The sequence below is a fragment of the Anarrhichthys ocellatus genome, unplaced genomic scaffold (genome assembly GCF_004355925.1).
Source record: "Anarrhichthys ocellatus isolate YVR2014 unplaced genomic scaffold, GSC_Weel_1.0 scaffold8, whole genome shotgun sequence".
NCBI classification, from domain to species: domain Eukaryota; kingdom Metazoa; phylum Chordata; class Actinopteri; order Perciformes; family Anarhichadidae; genus Anarrhichthys; species Anarrhichthys ocellatus.
In genome coordinates, this window is record NW_022280038.1 from 5,044,415 (window position 1) to 5,067,459 (window position 23,045).

The 23,045-nt window shown below is 43.2% G+C and overlaps 1 protein-coding gene across 3 annotated transcripts in view; it reads right to left on the reverse strand.

Moving 5' to 3' along the window:
- adcy7 (adenylate cyclase 7) overlaps nucleotides 1-23,045 on the reverse strand; it is a 51,405-nt gene that overhangs the window by 22,115 nt on the left and 6,245 nt on the right. For 2 of the 3 annotated variants that reach the window (XM_031848813.1, XM_031848811.1), the window contains exon 2: nucleotides 4,390-5,076. In XM_031848813.1, the coding sequence (XP_031704673.1) occupies nucleotides 4,390-4,554 (165 nt within the window). In that variant the 5' untranslated portion in view covers nucleotides 4,555-5,076. Of the gene's footprint in view, nucleotides 1-4,389; nucleotides 5,077-22,561; nucleotides 23,018-23,045 lie in introns of those variants that run through there. The other variant, XM_031848812.1, reaches the window with a different exon arrangement.

A 23,045-nucleotide genomic window follows, 5' to 3' on the forward strand; every position in this document is an offset into this window, starting at 1 on the left:
TCTACTCCCTATGCAGCTGTGGGTCTTGACAAAACCTTTTTGTAGGCAGAACAAAACAAAAAAAAAGGAACAATTATTCCATATGAATAGATATATCTAGAATGTTCAAAGCATGGCACTCTAAGGACTAAAAAAGCCACATGAAAGTAGTATTTGCGTACTTTTCATTCGCATTCATGACATTATTTTATATGATATAGCACTCTTTCTGTATTTATGTCTGCGGTATCAGCAGGTTGTTACTCATAGACAGATTTGTTTATATGGATAAACAATATTTACAGTGTGCAGTGCACAGTATGTCCATTTCTTTACACTAAATGAGCCAATGCTCCTGCTGTTCCTGCCAGTATGATGTGCAAATTCCTCACAGCTTTAAACACTATTTCTGTTAACAGTTAGGAATGCATCAACTACGAGACCATCAATTAAAGACAACAAAGGAAACGGTCCAAGCCGCAGTGGCTAAAAAATGACAAAAAAAACAAGAGTCATGTTGGGAGGACACTGCAGTTTATAATGAAACATACACTCCACAAACACAGCTCTTAGAATCAATTTCAAGAACCTAAACAACAATACGAATCCTCTATCCAATCAGGGCCTGACACTGGTGCCACAAGTGGCACTTGAAACGTCGGCTCAGCCAGTTTTCCTCTCAGCGCTGCCGATTGGAGAGGAGTTACATAAGTTAACAGTGACTTTTTGACCCCCCCCCCCACAGAAACCCTGCCCCTCCTTTGCATTTAACAACAGTGTTATGCAAGCTCCATCCCAGCATTCTCTCTGAACTGTTCTGTGCCCCTGGCAACTGTGTGTGCGGGAAGACGGCGAAGAAGAGGGAGGAGAAAGGGAATAGAGGGATGAGTGATGGTATGTCCAGTGATGGATGAGGTGGTTAGGTAAGTGAATTTTAAACATTTAGTGTCACAATTTACAATCTAGGAGTAACTAAAAGAAATGAGACAATTGCGGGACATACAACTGTGCGTTTGTGTCTGTATGAGCAAGAGACTAAATCAATGAGGGAGTATACTTGTCTATGAGGGAGGTAGCCATTTCAAAAGGAAAGGAATATCTTTAGTACAATGAAGAGAGAAAGGGAGTGTGCAGGGAGAGTCAGCAGCAACACAATCGAGGGAAGGTTACGATGCTTTTTCCAACTAGGGAAAGTAATTTAATCTCCGGTGACAGAATCTGTCAGTTCACTATATGAACCGCTGGACTGACTGAATGCTGTGCTACCTGCCATCATGCCAACATCAACAGCATGTTGCCGATCCGCCAGAGTCAATATAACCTGCGTTTTCCTGTCAGAATCGCAATTACAGTCTCTGCACTTTGACAGCTACATTGTTTTAACCACCGTGTTATGCCCAAGTCTTCTCTTGGTCCATTTTCTTCTATTCAGTTTTCAAATAAACCTTAAAAAAAAAGGGTTTTGGTTAAGTGCAGCAAGGTAGTGTATTTAGCATGGAGACATTGCCAGCAATAGAATAGAGTGCGCCCCGTGTCTGCAGGCATATCTTCCGTTGAAGTATTTTTCGAGCAAAACTTCCAGCTCCAGGGCTACTGTTCTGTAACTCACCCCTGACCTCACTGTGGAGAAAGGGAAGACGATGTCCTGACAGAGAAGTATCACCAGCATTATCAAACATGCACCTGGATTTATTTAATAGATGCATTTCCAACCTGTCTCCTTTTCTAATCTTAGAGAAAGCAACTGAAATATGCCTCCTCTATTTTCGTGTCTATTTCAGCGATGTCCTCCTTCACATTCAAACAGTTACACAATCACTCACTCATTCACGCTTCTAGGCAGCTGCACGGGTAGTGAAGGGGAGTCGAGTGCATTATTTAAGTAGTTGTTGAGGGAGAGGAGAGTGTTTTTCATTTGTCACATTTTCACAGCCAACCTGGAGATTCAAATTGACCATCCAGTCACATCGTGCTTCTCTAAACATTAGGCAAATGCTGTTGTCCTAATGTGCCACATTAGTCCCCATACACTCCTCCCTGCACCGTCAAAGCAATATGAAAATGCTATAGGGCTGTGAATCTCTAAAATAATTCTCAATGCATCTTAATACTTGATTTCCATAATCTTTCCTAATGAAACAAATATTAGAAGCACCTCTCAATATAATGCAGGCCAGTACAACACCAACACTAACTATGACCTTAATGCTAAAACATATAATTGAATTAACACCTCCACATATAGAGAGCTGAAGTGACACCGGAGCTTCTGGGTCCTGGTGCAGAATTAAGGACACCTCATTCAAAACCCCATTGACATTTGTAACTACTCTGATAACTAACAATACAGCCTGTAACAGCCTTTCTCAACATGTGGCTCGGTACATATGTTTAGATGAGGATATTTTTTATCGAACATTGTTGTTTATTCAATAGATTTGTGTTTTAGGAGCCTTTAACAAACACCATTTCCCATACGCCCTGGTCCATGAGTGAGTCAAAGGGTTGCAGCTAGCTCAGACATGTAATAGCAGCAGGACGGAGAGGAGGTTTTTAGACAGCAGAAAGTACAACTATAAAATTAGAGAGAAAAGAATCACATCACTGCCCGCACTACTAGTCTTTTAATGGGAGCTGTAATATGTTCTGTTCTCACACAGTAAAAGTTGTGTAACTTTGTTATAACCACAACGTTTTCAATATAAACTTTAGTGGATGCAGATTTGTCTCATGGGAACCCCATGAACATGCCTCCCTTTTCAGAAAAGACTGATGAAAAACAGGTTAAACGAGAGACTTCACTGAGTTACAGAAGCTAGTGTTAAAGAGGCTAGCCCAGCCCAGGCATCATACAAGGAGCCAACAGTTGCATTGGATTGCATGAGAGTGCACTGGGGTATCTAAAAAGTGGCCACTGAGTGTACAATAGGTAGATAGATACTTATAGAAGGCAGACATTTTGACATGTCATAGCAGGAAAAGTACAGGTGCGTTTTTAATTTAGTCGAGGCAGTGCCAGGGTCCTGATCAGGTCTTGATTTACTTAAATCATGGATCAGAGCCATCTAATTGTTACACCCGTTTGTCCTGCTATGATAAGTTAAAATGTCTGGTGGAAGAAAGGCCTGTTGAACTTAGTAATATGACATCTGTACAAAAGAAATACAACATACCATGAGAGAGGAAAACAGAGATTCACTGCCTACTTTAATTATGACCTGGGTTCTACTGTCACAAATTCTGAATTGATTTGGATGCAGCTGAATCACTCCATGAAGCCAATTTTGTCACTAGTTTCATAACGTACTAGCTATAGTACTGTGCACTAAAGTCAAACTTTAAATCATTCCACAATAAAAAGCATTGTGTTTAAAACACAGAAGCACAACAGTGAAGTTACGTGAATTCAGAATTGACTGAATTGACCAGGTTGTTCAGACTGTTGACTGTAACAAATGGCAACACCTTGACTTGCACCAACTATCGTCTTGTTGTGCCATTCCTCCAACCCTTGCACCATGTGTACTGCAAGCGCCCAAAAACACACTATGAAAACCGGCAACTCCACTAACGAAAAGGCACTCAAACATTTGCATCTCACTAAACTGGAAGGAGTCTCTCTCCGTCTGTCTGTACGTATGACTGTTTTCATGCCAGCTATTGAGATCTACAGGACATTTGTGTAGAGTGTTATGTAAACACTGTGTAGCGTACCGAGAGGTTACCCTTATAAACTGTTACACCGCCGAACAGCATGCTGGGTATAGCTTGCTCTCTGACGGTCTCTACAATATTAACGTTACATTGTGGATGAGTCGAGCGTTACAGCTCTCTATTTGGTCGATGTGAGCTGTTGGACCCAAATAACACGTATACTCTGGCATTGCTGGGGGATGCAACCATGTCATGGCAGGTGCATCGCTCAGGACCAGTGTTGTGCATGAACGCGCTTGGTAAACTGAACGTATCCGTTTGCAATCAAAGCACAATCAAAAGGAGTGGAGACAGACATCAGCAACTGTCTAATCTATATTGGCCTCCAATGTCTCTAAAGTCTTGACCAGCAAGGGAGTGTTGGTTGCAAGCACGTAGGTGGGGGTCTAGCTCACGCTCGTAACAGCACTGCACTCACGGGGACCGCACTAGTTCAATTGTGAACGGCGAACATGAACTAGTTCTATTTAATCTGTGTGAACTGAACATTGAGCTAGCTCTTGTGAAGTCAGAACTTGCACAACACTGTTCAGGACCAGAGGAAGTGAGGTGTCGAGTGTGAAGAGTGCGCTAGTATGATCAATACCTTAAAACACTCCATGATATTCAACACTCTACGTCACCAGTGTGAAATCTGCAAACAGAGCAAACATTTATCTTTCAGTTTTGAACAAACATATGGATGTGAATACTCACCAGTTGGAGGGCAAAGAAGAGGATGAGGAGGATCCCACAGGAGAGCATGGAGAGGCCCAGCAGGAGCACCAGCGGCTGATACTGGCTGATGCAAGAGAATTTGCGGTACAGCGCCTCATTTTTCAGCTCCCGGTCGTTCAACAGGTACTTCCCCTTGGCTGGCATGGCTCACACTTCTTACAGAGGCATATCAGGTGTTAACACGGAGCCCGAGAGAGCAGGAGAGTGTGTGAGCCAGAAGTTGCTTGAGAAGGAGTCCACAGTTCTAGATCTGTTAAGGGGCCCCCTCTGCTATCTCATGACACTCAAGTGAAACTTGTGTTTTTCCTTCGACGTGGCATCTTGAATGTTGTTGCTTCGTTGCAGCTCTCTTTACTAGTGGTCCTCTCTGTCTCTCTCTGTCTCGCTCCCCTTCGCTGGTCCCTTTGTGTCTTCTATCCTCTGTCTGGTGTTGGCAGGCAGACCTGCTTCATCCTATGCCAGCTACTGTGCTGCTCCCTGCACTGGGTCGGAGTAATAAGCCTGGGGCTGGGAGATACGGAGGAGGGGAGTTTAAGAAAGGGGAGGAGAGGGATAAGGAGGAAGAGCAGGAGGAAAGCAGGAGCTGGTGAGGGCAGCAACAAAGGTCATCAGTGATCCCACCAGGTTTCGGGATGTAATGGAGCGTTGAGGTTGGCAGCTCCACTCCTAAGAGGCAGATGGAAGGAGAGGAGGGGAGAGAAAATCATTTTACCAAAGGTTCGGTAGCACACACACACACACATTTTTTTTTTTAATGGGCATATACAACAAAAAATATGGCTTAATTCATCTGAAAAGAAACCTGGCTATAACTTCTGAAAACGACAGGCTGTAAACAGGCACTACGTGTGACTCACTGGGAATATTGTGAGAGTGAGACATAAATATCGGGATTCCTCGATGAGCACATGCTTATTCATACCCGAACTCTCCAATTTCCACATCCCAGAAAGCCCCGTCTCTGGCTCCCCCAGGGTCCCGGCTCGGTTTGGCCAGGACATTCATAGAAAGCAGCCGTAATGATGAGACGCACTGCTAATGAGAGCAGTTGCTTTGGAGCCATTCACCGAACAATACAACGTTGCGGAATGAACTTCCATACAGCCACAAACAACTTTATTCTCCGCCAGCTGAACTAACAAACAAGAGAGATCCGCATCCAAGACGACGGCAATAAAAGGAGGCGATAGACACGCAAACCAAAGAGAAGTGGACTTGTGGGTTAGCGGGTGGAAACATGAAATCCATAACTGTTCATCTGCATCATTGACAGATAATTAAATTGAAGGATGATCAATTTCCCATTCACAACAATCTAATCTCTGGTGACACTAATGGATGCAACATGTACCATTTATCCTCCTTCTACCCAAGAACAATACGTTAATTACGCATTAATACTACAGTGTCTGGGAGAGGAAACCAGGCAGGCTTTGTCAAAACAAACAATGTGATTATTTCTTCAAACAATGGAGCTGCAAGAAGACCTGATAATCACAAGATGCGGTCCGTAGACACCACAGAGACTGGGGCAAGTCTCTGTGGTGAGTCCTCCTGTGATTCCTCTGAAATTGCTGAGATTCTTAAATTTGTTCACGTATACAGCTCAAAAACTAGAGAGGGCTGACTTTGCATGCGACTATCCGGTTCACGATCATAGGAGCTTCATATATTCATTTGGGTGAAGGAGGAGGAGACACTGGCTTGAAGCTCAATAGAAACAACATGAACTTCGCACCGCTGTCGATAGAAACCTCATTTCCACCAGTTGCTAATATCGCTGTCCCAGTGTGTATAAGGCACTGCTTCATGTTTGTCCCTCACATAGCAACTGTGACAGATGCTATGCGCCATAAAAAGAGAAAAGCAGAGCAGAAAAGGGCAAGACGCACACACACACACACACACACACACACACACACACACACACACACAGTGTTTTGTGTGAGGGAAGGTCAACCGCAACGCTTCCATCTTGTAGAGATAAAATGCACAGTCACAGTAAGCGGTGTCATGAGTTTACGACCACTTTTAACTTTCCCTTCCAATGCCGACTCTCCTGGACAGAACAGCATCCAGCCGGCTCTCCCCAGCCTCCGATAATACGCCACCGGCAGTCTGAGGGCAGTAAAAGCAGGAGGGAGAGCAGGGAGGTGAGGTATTGCGCTGGTGAGGGATCGCATCGTCCTCTTGCATCAATAAGAACCAGCTGGCCCGTAAGAAGGAAACCCTGAGTGGATGTTTACTGGCGTTTACACTGAGAGAATCATTTACCACATACCTACTAAATGCCAGGTGTAGCTCTTAAACCTGGGAACGACTGTATGCAGCGCCGATGTCACTATAACATGTCATCACAATTGGAAGACAAAGCAGGAATAAATATGTGTATTTTATGACCACGTGCATGGGAATGCACATGCAGGTAAAAACATTTGACTTGAAAAGCACAAGCAATAAAATGATCAAGTTCAAAGTGAAAACATTAAGTGACATCAATCTTAGGCACACAAAGTAGTTAAAACCACAACGGAGACAGTGCAGACCATATGTATCTGACAGGGACCGACAGCACACCTTCAAGGAAAGTACTTTCCAATGGACCACAGGATGCGCTTTTGTCTTCTATCTGACCAATCTACCTTTCTTCTTAGAAGAAGTAAAAAAGGAACCATCAGCTGTTTCTTTCAGTATGATGGATGTCGTGTAGGTCATTTTTCCTTTAATCCATGAACAAATGTCAGGAATTTGATTGTTCCTTTGAAAGTGTCTGGCACAGTGATCAACCAGTCAGTGACAAGTCTCAACATGACCAGAAAACAACCTCAAGTGCAATAGCTAAGCCACCCTGCCCCCATGTTTGGCTAGTCACTAGTTAGTGAGTGGGTGATGAAGTTACACCATTGGTCGGTCGAGTTGGAGTCTTTCCATTGGCCGTTGCTCTTTCAAAATGAATAGGCGCGGCGAGGTTTCTGCTGGCAACGAGCCATCATTTGATCCACTTCCTAAAAACCTACGCAGTTGTTGTTGCCAGGCAATACATTTCTTAAGTCTTGTTTAAACCCGCACAAGACACTGGCCTCCAAAGATGGCGCGCTGAGTTACGAGTCTAGTCCCTAAGGCGTTTATAATGAACACGTTCATGTGTATTCACCCTTGAGCCGGGAACACTGAGGCGAGCATAAACCTGGCTTTTCTCTACCCGTACAGCTCAAACCCCAGAAAGCCTAATTAGAGACATTAAGGGTGGCTCTAAAATATTGTGGTTTTTGGTATGTTCAGTATGTACAGAAAAGAGTGGCAGGTGTTTGGTCGAGCGCTAGAGAGAGTCACAGTGGACGCGTTCAGAGCATAGAAGAAACTAGCTGTAAAGTGGTGGTAAATGTATTATTTAGTTTCAGTTCACTAGTCTATAACCTGGTTTCCTCAACGACTGAATACAACAAGGAAAGGAAGTGAAAATGTTAATAAAATGCTCTTACATTGACGATCCAGGTCAGGTGACCCAGGGACTTCAGCATTTAAAAGGGTTCTTCTAGTCATTAAACAGCAATTTGACACTGCACGACCTCTCATTTACCAGATGTGAAAGCTCCTGGCCCTGACGGGGCTTTTTTTTATGCTCCAACTCTAAAGTTACCATGGCAAAGAAAAAGCAGCACCATAAGACCTGTGGTTGTGCTGGGAGAACAGAGAGCGATGTACGCTTCAATAGAGCCGAGTCTCTCAGAGAGCTCGGATGAATAGCTGAAACTGTGCGGCATTGAGTGCCAGGTCTTTTACTATGAAAGCTTGGCAATTGAGGGAATCGCATAGCAGCCTTGTAAAACCGGCGTCGCTGAATCCTGGAACAGCAGCCATACAAAAACCGACTAACGTCACGGTGTGCTTCCTGCTGCGACGCAGGAATGTACAGACCCTTGTGTCAAAGAAAAGAGATGGTGAAGTGTAACAGACACCGGATCGGCCTGTGTATCATGTAGACAGCTTTAGAAAAAACGACAGTGTGGAAAAGCATGCTGGGTGGGATTTCATTAAATAGGCCTACAAGCGGGACACTAGTTACAGCAAGTTACTTTTCTTTATATTTTCAAAGACTTCAATCATTCTTTCATCATTGTTTACACCAAGTCATTTCTGTGGTTTTGCAAAGCACACTGCAACAATCTGGTTAAGTACTGGTTGTAGATTACAACTTACGCCAATATTGTTGTATACTCTCTTTTCACGTTAATCACAGTGATCAAACGAAGATACGACAATATAAAACATGTGTGCTGCACACATGGGCACTGTTGATTTTTTGATGTATCCAGAATCGACTATACGTGGGACCCTTTTAATCACAATTGCTATCTGCACTACATTAATCTTCGGTAGCCCTGGTGCACACACAAGCAGTCTGTTGAGCAGCCGAGTGACATGTTTAGCCACCCAGGAAACAAAGCAGGAGTAGTAGGTATCTGCTGACAGCCTTAGAAACACCAGGCGATGCCAGATGCTCAGCAAGTGGAGGAGATCTGTCAAGCAGCGAGATACAACGCAGTTCCTTTACGTATTTGGATGGCGACGCATTTTGTATTGTTTTGGCTCAGTACTTCAGCATATTAGACTTGTAGATGAAACATTGACTATGATGCTTGAAAGGGGATTAGTTATGATGAATTAATTAGAATTTTCCTCCCACCTGAGCCTGATTCAAGGCTGGGAGATTTTTTAGAAAATTTCAATGAAGCTTGGAAAGTTCCTCATTTGAGACCGCCATTGTCTGGGACATTTTCTGGTTGGATGCTGCCTGGGAACGGTCAATCCATTTTTCTTTATGCCAAGCAATCACATGGGTAATAAATTAATCTCATCTACAAATCAGGTCAGATCTTCACCAAACCTACGCCCAAGTCAAAGCCCTTTCATGGAGAGCAAACAGGCAGCTCTCTTTCCCAAGCAAATCACTCTGCTTTTATGGCCGTCTTTGTGTTGGCATTCCATAAGCCTGGACCAAAACAGGGACAAAGAGTGACCTCTGGAAAAGAAAACGGCGAACAAGCCCATGCCCATACAGATCCGGGGTTAAAGGTGATGCGGGTAAACGTCCGCTGGTCCAAAGGAACCAGTCTTGTGGACATCAGCTGGGGAGATCGTTTGCTTCGGTCAAGCATTCAAGTCAAAAAACACAGAAAAGTACTGTTTAATGTCTTAATTATCCTTTCACACGGTCAGACGTGTATGAACCCAACGAGAGCTCAATGCAAATTTAAGCCATTCATACGAGACAGGTTAATCTCTGGTTGTCACCATTAGTAATGACTTTCTGCAGTGTACTTTCATAGCTGCACTTCTTTGCAAAAACCAAGACTTACATTTAATACCCACTAAACATAGTCCCATAGTTCATTTCGCTTTCAATACTCTTATGTACGCTCCTCATCGCTCGCCCTCATGTGGCTTCTCTTGTTCTCTCTCTTTGTCTACATACTTTACATTTACTGGTGAAGACGCCAGTAAATGTCCAACACATTATTGAAACCAGTATATAGCCTGTGATCTTATAACCAGTGTCAATGGGGGCTTCTTTCTAAAGTCAGTGTGCAATTAGTCATCAGCAGCAATTTATTTACATGTGTGACCTTTACCATGCATTTCAAATTGTTGGAACTGATATTTGTATTGAAGATATTATTTGGCATTTTATTTTAATAGCCGAATGGGAAACTACTACATGTGATGTTTCTGGTAATTCACTAAATTTCACAGCGTTAGAAAGGTTAAGAGGGCAACGCTTTTTCAGTTAGTGTACTTTTGAGGGATCAATCTCCAACAGAGCAAAACTTTTATTTTAACCATTTTATATTTGTCTTGTTGATTTGATTTGAGGCTGTTCTTTTAAGCAAGACCAATGAGTGCATGGAAAAATAAAAGGGGGCGTGGGCTTATTTGTAAAATGGTTGTTGTTACGATATTGGAGGCACATCCCAAATTTAAACATTCTTTAATACATTTTGCCATATTTTCTAGAAACATTTGGTATATTTTATAGACAAGTCGAGACTCATAAAAGCTTACAACCCACACTGACGCAAGGGATTTTAAAAGATGGCCATCTTCTTTGATGGCTTAACTGAGAAACTGATTAAATTGCAGTAAAACATATGCCATGATGAAGCCATATTATATTACAAATATTAATACTTGCCATGATATAATCAGTGACTATGAAAGACCAAATTACCCTGGGTTATTTTTAGTATGTACATGGGACAAATTCTATCCCGGTCAGAATTGGGTTGGGGTCTAGGCCGTGTAATCTTGCAGGAGCTTTGCTATTCATAGAGCCTTTCAATAAACAGATGACTGATGTATGTACCACAATGCAAAGGGCAGATTAGATTAGGCCTCCTGTCCTTTCCCCATCTTCCCTCCTCACCTCCCAGTATCGTCTACTGGTATTGAATTAGCCACATTCAAATGCCATTGCTTATAATAAATACAGGAAGTGCAAGCAAGAGCGCCATGTGCTCGGAAGCTGGCCGTCACTGCTTAAGTGTTTCACATTTACTTCCACAAACTGGAGCCGATTCGCACCACCACAAGTGAGACCATCAATTCTGCTGCTGGACACAAACTGCAGTCCAGAGAGGGGTTTATTGATTTAAAGATACATAGAATTTTGATCTAAACATATCAGCCATGGGGCAAATCCAATATTAAAATGGATTTCATCGAGTTAGTCCATGCCATTTCCTTCTCGTAGGCCGTTTGGGTTTGAAAACACCTGCACACTCACAGAGGAAGACTGTTGTCCATCAGTCACCCGAGTCATCCTCAGCATGATGTCAGCATCCGAAATTAGACGAGGCTCAGAAGAAGTTTGTTAGTCAATGACACAAATTATGGTGAAAAAGAATACTTTATTTATTCAACGTTATTTGGTAGCAAGAGGCCTCACAAAGCAATAAACAACTAACTTCTTCAACGAGAATTCTCTTTTCTCTGACAGATACTGCCCTGGGATTTTACTGTCATGTTGAAGTCCTCTTTACAGAGGAACTCTGAACCTGAGTAGGAATTCTGAAGTATAAATGTGGGGAATATAGTTTTTTTTCTAAATACTTAGTAGCTTTTTTAATCCAGCTCAGTTACACAGTATTTCATTGTGTGCTAAAACGATTACAGTATACAATACAATCGTACACACTGAAACATGAGCTTAAAGGAATGTTTTGCTTCTTTTTGTTGGATTTTCTTTTTGTCAAAAGACACATAATTTGGAAACAAACTTTGAGAAGAAAAACAGGATGGAAAGAATGTGCTACAATGAGAGAGACCTGTGTTTCCAGTTGGTGTAGCCAGCCACATCCCCTTTTTCAGGTTTCGTAACTGGACCTGCTTCATCCTGTAACTGTAGGGCCCCCTCTGCACGGCCAGCCTCTTCCGCCACCGCCACCAATAACAAAACCATAATTATCCCCCCCTGAGTACGCCAGCCAGCCCAGCTTACTACCAGCAATGCCATTCAAAACCTCAACATCTGCAAGCAGAGAGCTGTTTACAAAGCTAAACAAAAACTGCAGCTTCAGATCAGCCTGATGATGGTTATTCTCCAGGCTTCCACAAAGCCCTGGCTGGCCATCTGGTGCACGTTTCCTACAATCTACTGTCATAAGTAGTGGTGTTTCACACTGCACATGCACCAACACAACTGCACTATTTGACCTATAGACTGTCAACCAGCATTTTGTTCAGGTGGATGAAAATCCTTCAAAACACCAAAATATGTGGAACATCAATAAGATTTGCTCTGCAACGTATAAATACATAGCTTTACAAGCTGCAGTGCTTCATGACCTTTTATGCTAGAGAAGCCAGGATTAAGTATTCCCCACATGCAACTGCCGCGGCATTAGAGGGAAATATATTCTATGAGCGACGGTCGCCCTCATTGACACACATTCTCCGTTATCTTTGGGAAGTGCCGACAATGGAGGCCCCGCCAAGAATGAGCAACACCGTCAGGGGCTTTTCCCTGTTGTGCTGCAATAGTTTGACCTGCGAACCAATTCTTCTCTCTGCCCGTGTGTGACGCTCCGTGTCACCACCACGCCCTCCTCTGTCAGCTGTGATGGCTGACCTGCATCCTGTGGCTCGGCCACTGAAAGATGCAACCTTTGAACCTTTGAATGGAAACACGTGGGAGAGAGGCCTCCTCTATTTCTGTCACTTGTTCTCGTGGGGGGGGGGGGGGTGAAGGGTCATGAAATACAAAAATATAAGTGATACATATTAAGAATAGCAGAATCTTTGACAGTAAAGTTTTACTCATGTGTAGCGGATTTACTCAGTAAACCATGAAGAAATTGAGTAATAACACAGTAATATGCTTTTAAGTGCAGTGGACCTTTGTCTTTTCTGACTTAAAATCGGTTCCAACCCGATTGTGTGTTTGTATACTCTGTCTGTAGATTTATTTTAGATTCTCAATATTAGCTCAGGAATGTTTGTACAACAGGGTGAGGCCTTGTTCCACACCAAATGTAAATTAGGTTAAAGGGGCAGTGCTTTGAACTCCAGATTGACAATGGAATTATATAATATCTATTACACAGTATCACAAGACAAATGGAAGGTTACCAATCTACTTGGTTTCATAGGTACTCTGTGACTGTGTGTGTGTGTGTGTGTGTGGGGGCGTCTACTGTATGCTTTACATTGTCTAGAAACCATTAAATCAAAAGAAATTTGGCATGTTTAACCTAAATTATACCACGTCGAAAGTTATATTAGCCTATAATATAAATGACTCCGCTTGCATTGCCAACATGTGCTGTTGATATAAAGTTGAATCAAACATTAAAAACACAAGATGTGACTTTTTTTTTTTTAAATCAATCTTGATGTTTGTAGTTTTATCAGTAATTTAGTCTGTTGGCTCTATGAAGAAATCCCACAATAACCAAAGGTTCAAAAGTTCTGTCTTTGTTGATCAATGGAGTAATTCTGGTCACATTCCTACGATATTCCAACAATGTTGAACATTTTAACGAGGTAGGCTCTTCATGAACAACACTGACTGGTAGCAGTTGGCTAAATGCTTTTCTATTTCTTGTAAAACTGATCTAAGAATTCAGAGAGTTGTTCTTTTGTATTCCTGCCGTGCTCTTTCTATTTTCATGCATCATTTCTTCCACAAAACAGCGATTCTCGTACTGGCCGATCTGATGTCCAAATACAGTGTGCATTAGAATGACATTAGACGAAAGCTTTTGAGGGGATTAAAATTCCCTGGGTGAGTCCATGCTCAGACTGTGACATCATCCTCAGCGACATTTATTCTTGCGTTAGGATATATCAAATGATTTGGCTGTGATTACAATTCAACTCGTTGCTGCATCTCAGGCTCTCTCTCCTCTCTCTTCCTGCGGTCTTCAAGGTCTCCAACAGACGCATTGGCAAACAAAGTGACAATATATTATGTAAATAAAAGTTAGCTTGGATTAAAACACAGTAAGGCCATACCTTTCACCTTTTAGCAAAAGCAACACATTCCAGGATTTAGATGAAAAAGATGAGCCCAATATTTGAGAGTCTGACTTGATTTTCAATTCAAAATGCACAATGCTAAAATTACCAAATTGCATAAGTTGTTGTGTAGGTTTGCATTTAAGCAATACATACTGGAAGCATCTTATGGATGGAAAAGGCTAAGAGCCATAGCCATGGTGCATGTACAGTATGTTCAGTGTTTTGCTTTTTTTCCACGTCGGGTTATTTTCTTTACTTCAGCTTCAACATGTGCAAAGCTCCAAATGTGGTGGTTTGCCGGGGAACATCCTCATAGACAAGAGGCCTCTTGCAAACTGCTTTTAACACTGTGCAGCAATTGTTCATGCAGTGCTGGTGGGTGGGAAGCCAGGAAGGATGCACTAGCACGTTGTTAGTCAAAGCATCCGTGTGCAGAGGAGAAGGGAATCTAGAATGAGTAGTATGAATCTTTGTACACGTAACTGTACTCGCAGCCCTGCAATTGCATTAGTGTCAGGGGTCCAAGGGCTCCATAAAACAGGAACAACTGCACACAACAAATGCTAACAACACAGAAATAATTTACAGTTAAAATGTTATGAGAATGTGCATGTAGTGGTTTAATTTGCCTTCAAGTACGTACTTCTTTAGTGCCGACTCTGGACGACAGTGGGTGAGCCAGCAGGGAGGAGTCAGCTGGTCTGTATAGGCTAAAAGCTGCCTGGCCCTGACTCACACATAGAGGACCAGTGAGTGTTGTCAAACACCCTCTGTCCACACATCCTCACGCACACTTAAGTACGCTACACACAATACAGCCGGAGCCAAACAACACAGTTCAGGCACAGGCCTTGATGGCAGCCAACACTAGAGGGGCGATGTGACAAGACGTCCGGCGACACTCCCATCCCTAAAAACAAAACTTCACCTTGAGGCACACACTTAAACCCCTAAGTGTCCCAGCAACGTTGCTCAGAGGCCAATCGGTAAAACACTTTGATGGCTCAGTGATCAGCAGTGTTGCATCGCAGTGTTGGGTTTCCTTCCACGTCAAAGTACAGGCACGTTAGGCGTTAGATATTATGAATACTCCAGCTGCTACCCTTGATCAGGACATGAGCTTCAGAGCTGGTCCACAGGCACTGAGCTATGACTGCTGGATGATTCTAGTTAGGATAGGTCAAATAGACAGGACACATTTCCCCGTAGAGGTATTGAACAGTTTGAGTTTCACCTGAGCTTAACATTTAAAAACCCAACCGCCATAAGAAAAAGGTCCACTGAGTGACTCCCTGGTGTAAATATGGGGAATTGCATGAACAACTGTGCTGAGAAAAATAACATGGGAAGAGAACTGCTGACTGTATGCGCTATAAGTGTTGCATTGGACGGCACATTCTGCTAAGCCTTCAATTACAGCTGTGCAGCAGCAGAGAGGTCAGACGGTGGGAGTGACGCAGAAGGAGCACAGAGGGATCTCATTACCTCAAATGCCTCCTGGGAGCTATGGATGACTGGAGTGGAGGGAGCCAGAGGATTTAACTAACAGCATTGTTGTCTCTCTGCCGAGTGTCTACATTAGCACTCTTACCGTTTGTGTTCCTGTCCTTCCCTTTTCTTACAACTCACCAACTGGTGTTAGTCGAGCCTCCTTACTTTCACCTCCCGGTGGTCGCTGGACCGCTACTCTACGTGACTCTCAATGGAGGCCTTGTCTGTGTCAGCCGTACAGTACGGGGCATGACTAGAGTTGCACGTTTTTTAAAGGCCACCCCCCCTGTGTTTTGCCACTGCGAGCCAAGGAATGTGCAGGAAAGCATCGCTGTCGAAGAGCCGCACAGTTACAGTTAGGAATGTCTGCAGGCAGCAGCACCCTTCCTGGGGTTTCTGTGGCTGAGTTGGAAGAAGAGTTGTTTTGGCTAAGTTGGGTGAAGGCGAAGTCACTCCCACTTGGTTTCTCAAAAGGAACTGTCTGGAGATGACTGGCGTTTCACTGCAGCCCCTCCCAAAATATGAGTCACACTCTCTGTGCTGCGTATAGAGAAAGTCATCCAGGTGTGAAGAACTCAATCCTATGTGTTGAGGATATGACCCCAACGAGAACCAGAACAGATGATTTTATTTGTATATTTAACAGAAAGAATGGATAGTTCTTTTTAACTCCAACACAGGCTAACACTCGCTAAAAACAATGCAGATTCAAATAGTCGAATTGTCTAAAAATCCAATGAAAATACTTCAAACCTTGGTCCCCCAAGTCTTCCTGACTCGTCTGTGGCTGTCATTTGTTCCTCCTGAAGACATCAATGTTAAGAAACAAAGGCTAAAAAAGAAGGCAAAAAAAGGCTAAATAATTTCCAGCTGTACATTACTCAAACCGCAGTAAAAAGTGCATTTTGTATTGTTTTCAGTCATATATTTGGAACGCTGGTGAGACTTCGCGGTGACTGAACAGTGTATGTCAGATAAACTACAGCACTCATGTTCATTGCAATGAAGGTAAATGTCCCGAGTGCAAGAGTGCGGCTCACTGATATGCTTTGAACAGGTTTTTGAACTGAGAGGAATAAGCTACATTAGGCTTTGGATACAGACAATGCTTGTTGGGTCAATTTACTGTTGGTTTAATTATTTGAATGTGATAAGTTGATAATAAAACTATACAATACCACCAGACTCATCCTTTAATTCCCACGAAATCTGTTCTAGACTGTATTTAGTAGAAGTTCCCCTTGTTAGTTAGATACAGTTTCAAACCTGCTGCTGAACGAAGTGCAACCACTGCCAACAGAAACCTCTTAATCAAATTGAGCAACAGAGAAATCCAAGGAAAGGCATAACTGTCAACTGATTGTTGCCTACCTGCATCACCCTTAGTTAAACCCCCCCCACACACACACACACACACACACACACACACTGCTACTCCATTAACCTGTCAGAGCTACCATGGAGCCCACACTCACTGCAGTAACTGAATACATATTACCTAAAAAAAACTAATAAGCGATTTCAGAGAGAAGCAGACAGACGGGTCTGCAGCAGCAAACACAGGTTGAACAGATAGAAGATGGAAGCTGAAGCCCAGATCACAGTGTAACAGTGAACCACCACCTCACCTGGCAACCGAGACAGAAGACAATGATATTGATGAACAAAACTGTAAAGTCAGGTAGGTGGATCTTTATTCACTGCTACGATCATTACAAAGCATGTGTGTACATTCGGCATACACTGGATTACCGTCTAAAAAACAAAACGACAATATAAAACGTAGCATGTCTAAGCAGCCTCTGCAAACTTGTTGCAGAAGTGCGTGTGTCTGTTATTCAACAGCAGATTACGCCACGTTCGTAAGACAGGAAGTTTCAGAATATTTTAAGTAAATGGTACAATTGTATTCCTCCCACTCTGTTTGCACTCTGTGCCGGTGTACTTTCCTCTCGCTCTCTCTCAGTTCTTTCCTCTTAAATTTCTCCATTTCTACAGAGCTCGAACGTCAAACGAGCTCACAGCTTTTCAACGCTCCGAGAGCGAAGGCCAGCCGAGCCCTGTGACATACAGTCGACCGCACACCGCCTCACTTCCTTAGCGACGGTGACTCATTTCCCGAACAGCGCAAGCAAGGACAGCTTCATAAAAGGGGAACCTGCACAATTAGTCAGAGATGGATGCAGTTATGAAAGCAACCCCTGATTTGAAATTACGACAGGGCAAACAGTGATCTAGTTAGGACAGATAAGCACAGACGCAGACAGGAACCAAATATGTATTATTGATTCAAGGACACGTGGTCTCTGCCCTTATGATGAGCACTAAGTGTCTCTTAAAAGGCTGTGAAAGTGAAATCCTCCTCTTGTATACCGACAACCTGACAAATGAGAGGGATGTAGCCTCAACACGTACATTTCTGCTCAGCAAAAGCTGTTTTTTGTCCAATTCTTGTATCACCTGGAAGTGAAGAGTGGCTAGCTAACCATGATTCATTAATGAAAGAGCATCCGTTTGACTACATCTGAGCCTTAAGCTTTGGGTCGCTCCACTGGACCCCTGCCTCCAAATGGTGACGGCAGTAGCCCGTGTGACAGCCTCACAAAGGATGCACTGACTGTGTGTGTGTGACACAGCAGCAGAAACCAGATCTTTCAAAGGCAGCTGTTGCCATAGCAAAGTCAAAAGGGTGCCTCAGCAAAAGGAGGAAGTGAGACAATTTTCTTAGAATTTTCTTAAATAAAATGATGAACCATCAAACAAACAAATCCTAATGCAATTCTACAAATCTTCTTGTAAATGTCACTAACGAGCTCCCTGTAATCAGTGTGGGCACGTCTGCACTTCAATGATAAATGCTACAAAAACAAGAGGACTAGTAGTAAAAGCTGTCGTGTCTGGGGTTACTGACACGACACTGTTTAAGATCCTCCTAAAAGAACCAACTCAAGACTATATATCACCAATACCGCAGGGCCAAATTCTCCTCAAACAGGATGATAGTGTCATAAATTCATGTCTTTTTCTCCATATTGTGGATGCAGTATAAATGGTGCAACAGGTTAGCCAGTGATTCTTCCATAAATTGTAGAAATTGATGCCAGTAAACTGCACATGTGCTCGGGTTCAACCTCCCTGTGGTGCTTTACAGCAATCTGACAAGTGAGACAAAATATCTGCCTAATAGGTTTGGTAAATCCAGTAGCCCACGGATGAAGGACACACTTGCAGCTGTTGAGGAAACTATTTTTGTTTTGTAGTCTAAACGTGAAACTAAACGAGAATGGACATGATTTATTTATCTATTTAGTTTTGGTAGATAGCGTTTGGCGTTCCCCAGGTTAACTTCTTTCCATACCTACAGGTCAGAGGTTTGGTCAAAAATACACCTAAACTGCTTGTAACTCGACCCACTGAGAGGAGGTGTGGTATCTATTCTATACGAGACAGTCCATGCAGTCCCATCTGTTCCTTAAACCACTCGAAGGTGTGATGGGAAGAGGAGCCGGGCTCAAAAACATCTGAAATGTCTCGACAGTTGTCAATTGGTCTAGTTTATTCCTCATCAATATACATCAGGTACAGGCTAATAGAGTTTATAGTACTTCACAGGCTCCTTCGGAGAAACAAATTCACAGAGAAGTCTTTTGTGCACCCACAGCCATATGTTTTTGTCCTAAGGTTTTTAAGAGATTTGAATTCCCTTTAAAACGCAGCATATGTGGCACAATTATTGATCTCAATCCTGTGGCGGCCATGTTCGGGATGGTCCCCGGGGACAAAAAAATAACCACTAATCAAGCTATCGACAACTCACCTCATAAACACAGCTGTCATTAAGGAGCGCAGCACTGCAGCTCCAGCAGACTGAGGTCGACAAAACCCAATAAAGCTCGGTAAAGAAAGGAATTTCAAATCGGCTTCATTTTAGCCGACACCAAGCCATCAAAATATGCCAGAATCGAGCCTGACACCCGTTCTTACGGTCGGCTCGGGACATCCTGTATACGATTATCTAGTGCAGTTTGAATTGGGCCCTCCAGCCTCTATCCAGCACATGCCCCTGTTAAGGTCTCTTAAGGTCTCCACTGTATTCGTTTGATAGGTCATCTATCAGAGAGCCAATCCCGGCTAATCACACATTAACCAGCCGAGCACAATGAGTGGCTTGTTGAAGGGGCGTAGTGACATGCAAACGGACACAACACAGCATCCACTGAGTGCAGACCATCTATGTACGTTAAATAATGTCCTCGAAAATCCTAAAAAAGGGACAAAATGGAAAAGACTCTTCATGGCCGGGAGCTGTTTACCGGCTGTACTGCACATTCCTCTTTTCATCTAGTGTCCTCTGTTACTAATGTCTTCTACAGGTAAGCTGTGTGGGGTTTTTTTTGTTCTAAAGTGAGTTCTGCAAACTCTGTGTCTCAGTGGCACTTCTCCAGATGGGATGCTCTCATAAGCATTGCATAATGTCCTTGAACCACAGCAAGCAAAAGCAAAAAAAAAACAGTGGAATTGAACTGGAGGAAGGGGGGGGGGGGCGGCAAGACACCCACACATCTGCACCATCCGTACTCAAACCGGCTGCAGGGTATTTTAACCGTCGACACAGCACTCGATCTACAAGTGAGCCACGTGAGGTTACTCCGTGTGCATCCTCGAGGCTCAAACGCATTGTATATATCCGATCCCAGTGCATTATGGGGCACATCTGAATCCGATGTTTGATTGATTGCATCTTGTTGGTTATAAATAAATGATTCACATCGAGTGTGTGCAGACACTGACATTTTCTCACCAAGCTGCTGAAGGCAAATTGTAATTAGTGTTTTGCCAAAAGGGGGCTGTGGGCGGGGTATGGCTCCCAGGAAATGGAACAATTTAACGGACAATAGGGTGAAGAGGCATTTCTCTAATGGCACTCCACAGCATCCCATCTCAGTACCACTGAGCCTTGGGCACGGCCTTTTATGGCCCCTCGAGAGCTTTCCTGAGCAGAGATACATTAGCAGTCTTGAAAAACGTGGGACTGAAAATTACAGTTTACGTGGTGTCCATAGAATATAGGATGAAAAATACAATACATAGTTATGCATACACACAGAGTGCTATAGTGCTACCATTTTGTAGCATAAGACAGCTGCCTAAAACGATGAAAACTTGATTTCACATAATTTCCTTAATTGGGCTTCCATCTTGTTTTTTTTCTTGTTTACATGAACTTGGAGGGGTAAGAAAGTCACGATAAATTCAACTAAACACATTTATCTAGATCTGCTCACTCATAAGAATATAACAATGGCACTTGAACGTACAAGACTGTTGTTGTGAGGCAGTATTTCTCCTCAACGATCATCATTAATATACTCCATACTCAGAGTGTAGCAGAGGACACACAGGTGAAGTGAAGACAACGTCAACAGTATCGGTTACAAAAAGGCTCGCTGATGAAGGCTGACCGGCTGACGGATTCTGTGTTTCCAGCTGAGAATATTAGGTTAAAACCGATCGGTGGCGCCGTTTTGGCCTCTTTGTTTTACTGGAAAGTGACGTAATGTCGCTCCGGTGTGTTTTACATGGAGTGCAATGCGCCACACTCTGTTTAAAAAGAATTTGCTTTTTGAATGCTACATTGCTCGTCAGCAATGGGTCATGTGGCAACTTAGGAGGCAATTTGGCCTTGTGTGCTCTGATTAGTTTAGCAATTTAGTTAACGCACCAGTCATTTGGGAGGAGGACATAACAGTAAAACTGCTTTAAAAGGGTGTCGTGCAGCGGATCTAATTCATGCCGATGTGGAAAGTGGTGCATGTGGATTTCAAAAAATAACTCATAACTATTTGGGAAAGTAGCTGATACGTGTTAAATTTGAGAACGAAAATGTGGTGGTAGGTATGAGTGAGTGTGTCACAGGACTAACGCATACAAGTACCGTCCATTCACATCCACACCTAGGGGCAATTTAGAGTTTCCACTTGACTCCCACCCTGTGCACTCGAAGAAACCACACACACACACACACAGTTTTTGCTGATTCTAGCAGCATGAATTTGTATGGTTGCAAACTGACAAAGAGTATTGTATGTAAAGAGGTCAAAGTAAGAAAAATAAGCATTCAACAAAGGGAGAAATAAATCAAGTCTGCTCAGACTCCATTCGACAGTTGAAACAGTGAGATCGGGTCAACGACAGAAACCTTTGAACTTTGAGGGACTTCAGAGAACTCGCTCCCAGTGGCCTCCTGCTCGTGTTACTCGTGTTTCTTCAGTACGGATTGGAAGCTTCCTACAATTTCACAGCACAATAATGAGGGAGGTCCTGGGAGTGAGAGAAGGAGAGAGGCATCACCCAAAATAAAAGGTCATCTCCAGCCTACACCCAAGCCTCACACACAGAGACCAGCGGGTATTGACACGAGGTGAGGCTCCTTTTAAATAGATCAAACAAGCTTAAGCAGTGTAAAAACAATCGGTGGAAATGAATCACTGACCGATGATCTGAAGATCAATGTGTTTGCTCCGTTTCTACACCTGTATTTACATCCTCGCCATGTTAGAACTCTGACGAGGTGTTGTCAAAAGGGCGTTATGAACGTTGCGTCAGAAATAGTTTTGAGGTGATGTGTGTAGCTAAAAGTGGACCTCTGTGTCTTCTTAGAATGCTGAACTACGACATCTCGATATCACTTTGTACAGGACACACGTTTTCGTTTTTTTTGTTAAGTTTGATGTCTCTCTTAAGTTGCATTGACAAGGCAGCACCGGTAAAGAGAAACATTCTAACATGCATGTCAAAGGCTGTGCCGAGGAAGGATTAGTGCTGATCTCTGGCTGGAAGCACCAGAGTCTGAGATAATGAGTCCGATTAGTCCCCAGCGAGTGTTCCAAGGATTAGCACACTGTCCACCAAGGGGAACCTTTCGCATGTCAAGCCCGAGGACGAGAAAGAGAGCAGAGAGTCTGCTCCAAAGTGGATGAGAGGAAGTGAGGATGAAAGATGAGACACAATTAGAGAGCTGATGGGAGAGATGGGAGAAATAAGTGAAATCATGAGCTTTATGAGTGGCTTGAAGCCTTCACAAAACATCATCATGGGGTCTAGTAACATCAGAAAATGCCTGTGATGCGAGCAATCCTACCTGTTTGGAGAGAGTTTAGAGAAGACAGAGCTCCTCTCTTCAGCAGGGGACAAGGTTCAGTAGGTTTGATTCTGTGACCTCAACACCCTGATGCACACACGCCATCATCCTTCACAGAGCAGATAGTTAGCTGAAGAGCGCGACAGATACTGAAAGCGGTACAAGAGAGAGTGCGCGTCTGTCCGCCTGACAGATGGTGTCAAACCGTATACTTCTAAAGAAAACCGATAAGAAGTCGCGTGCACATTTCCTGTAGAGGTTCTCCATATTTCCTGTCAAGGTCACTGTAATTGTCAAGCGCAGATCGAGACTGTGTGTGCACTGAATGCATGCGTGTTAGCAGATGTGTGTGTGTGTGTGTGTTTAGGTAAGCCACACAAGTCAGTAGCATTCTGTTGAGCACCAGTGACGGTGTACAAAAGTAAACACATTTCAGGAGTTTGTTTCGTATAATTAAGAAAAAATGTATTTATTTATTTTTATG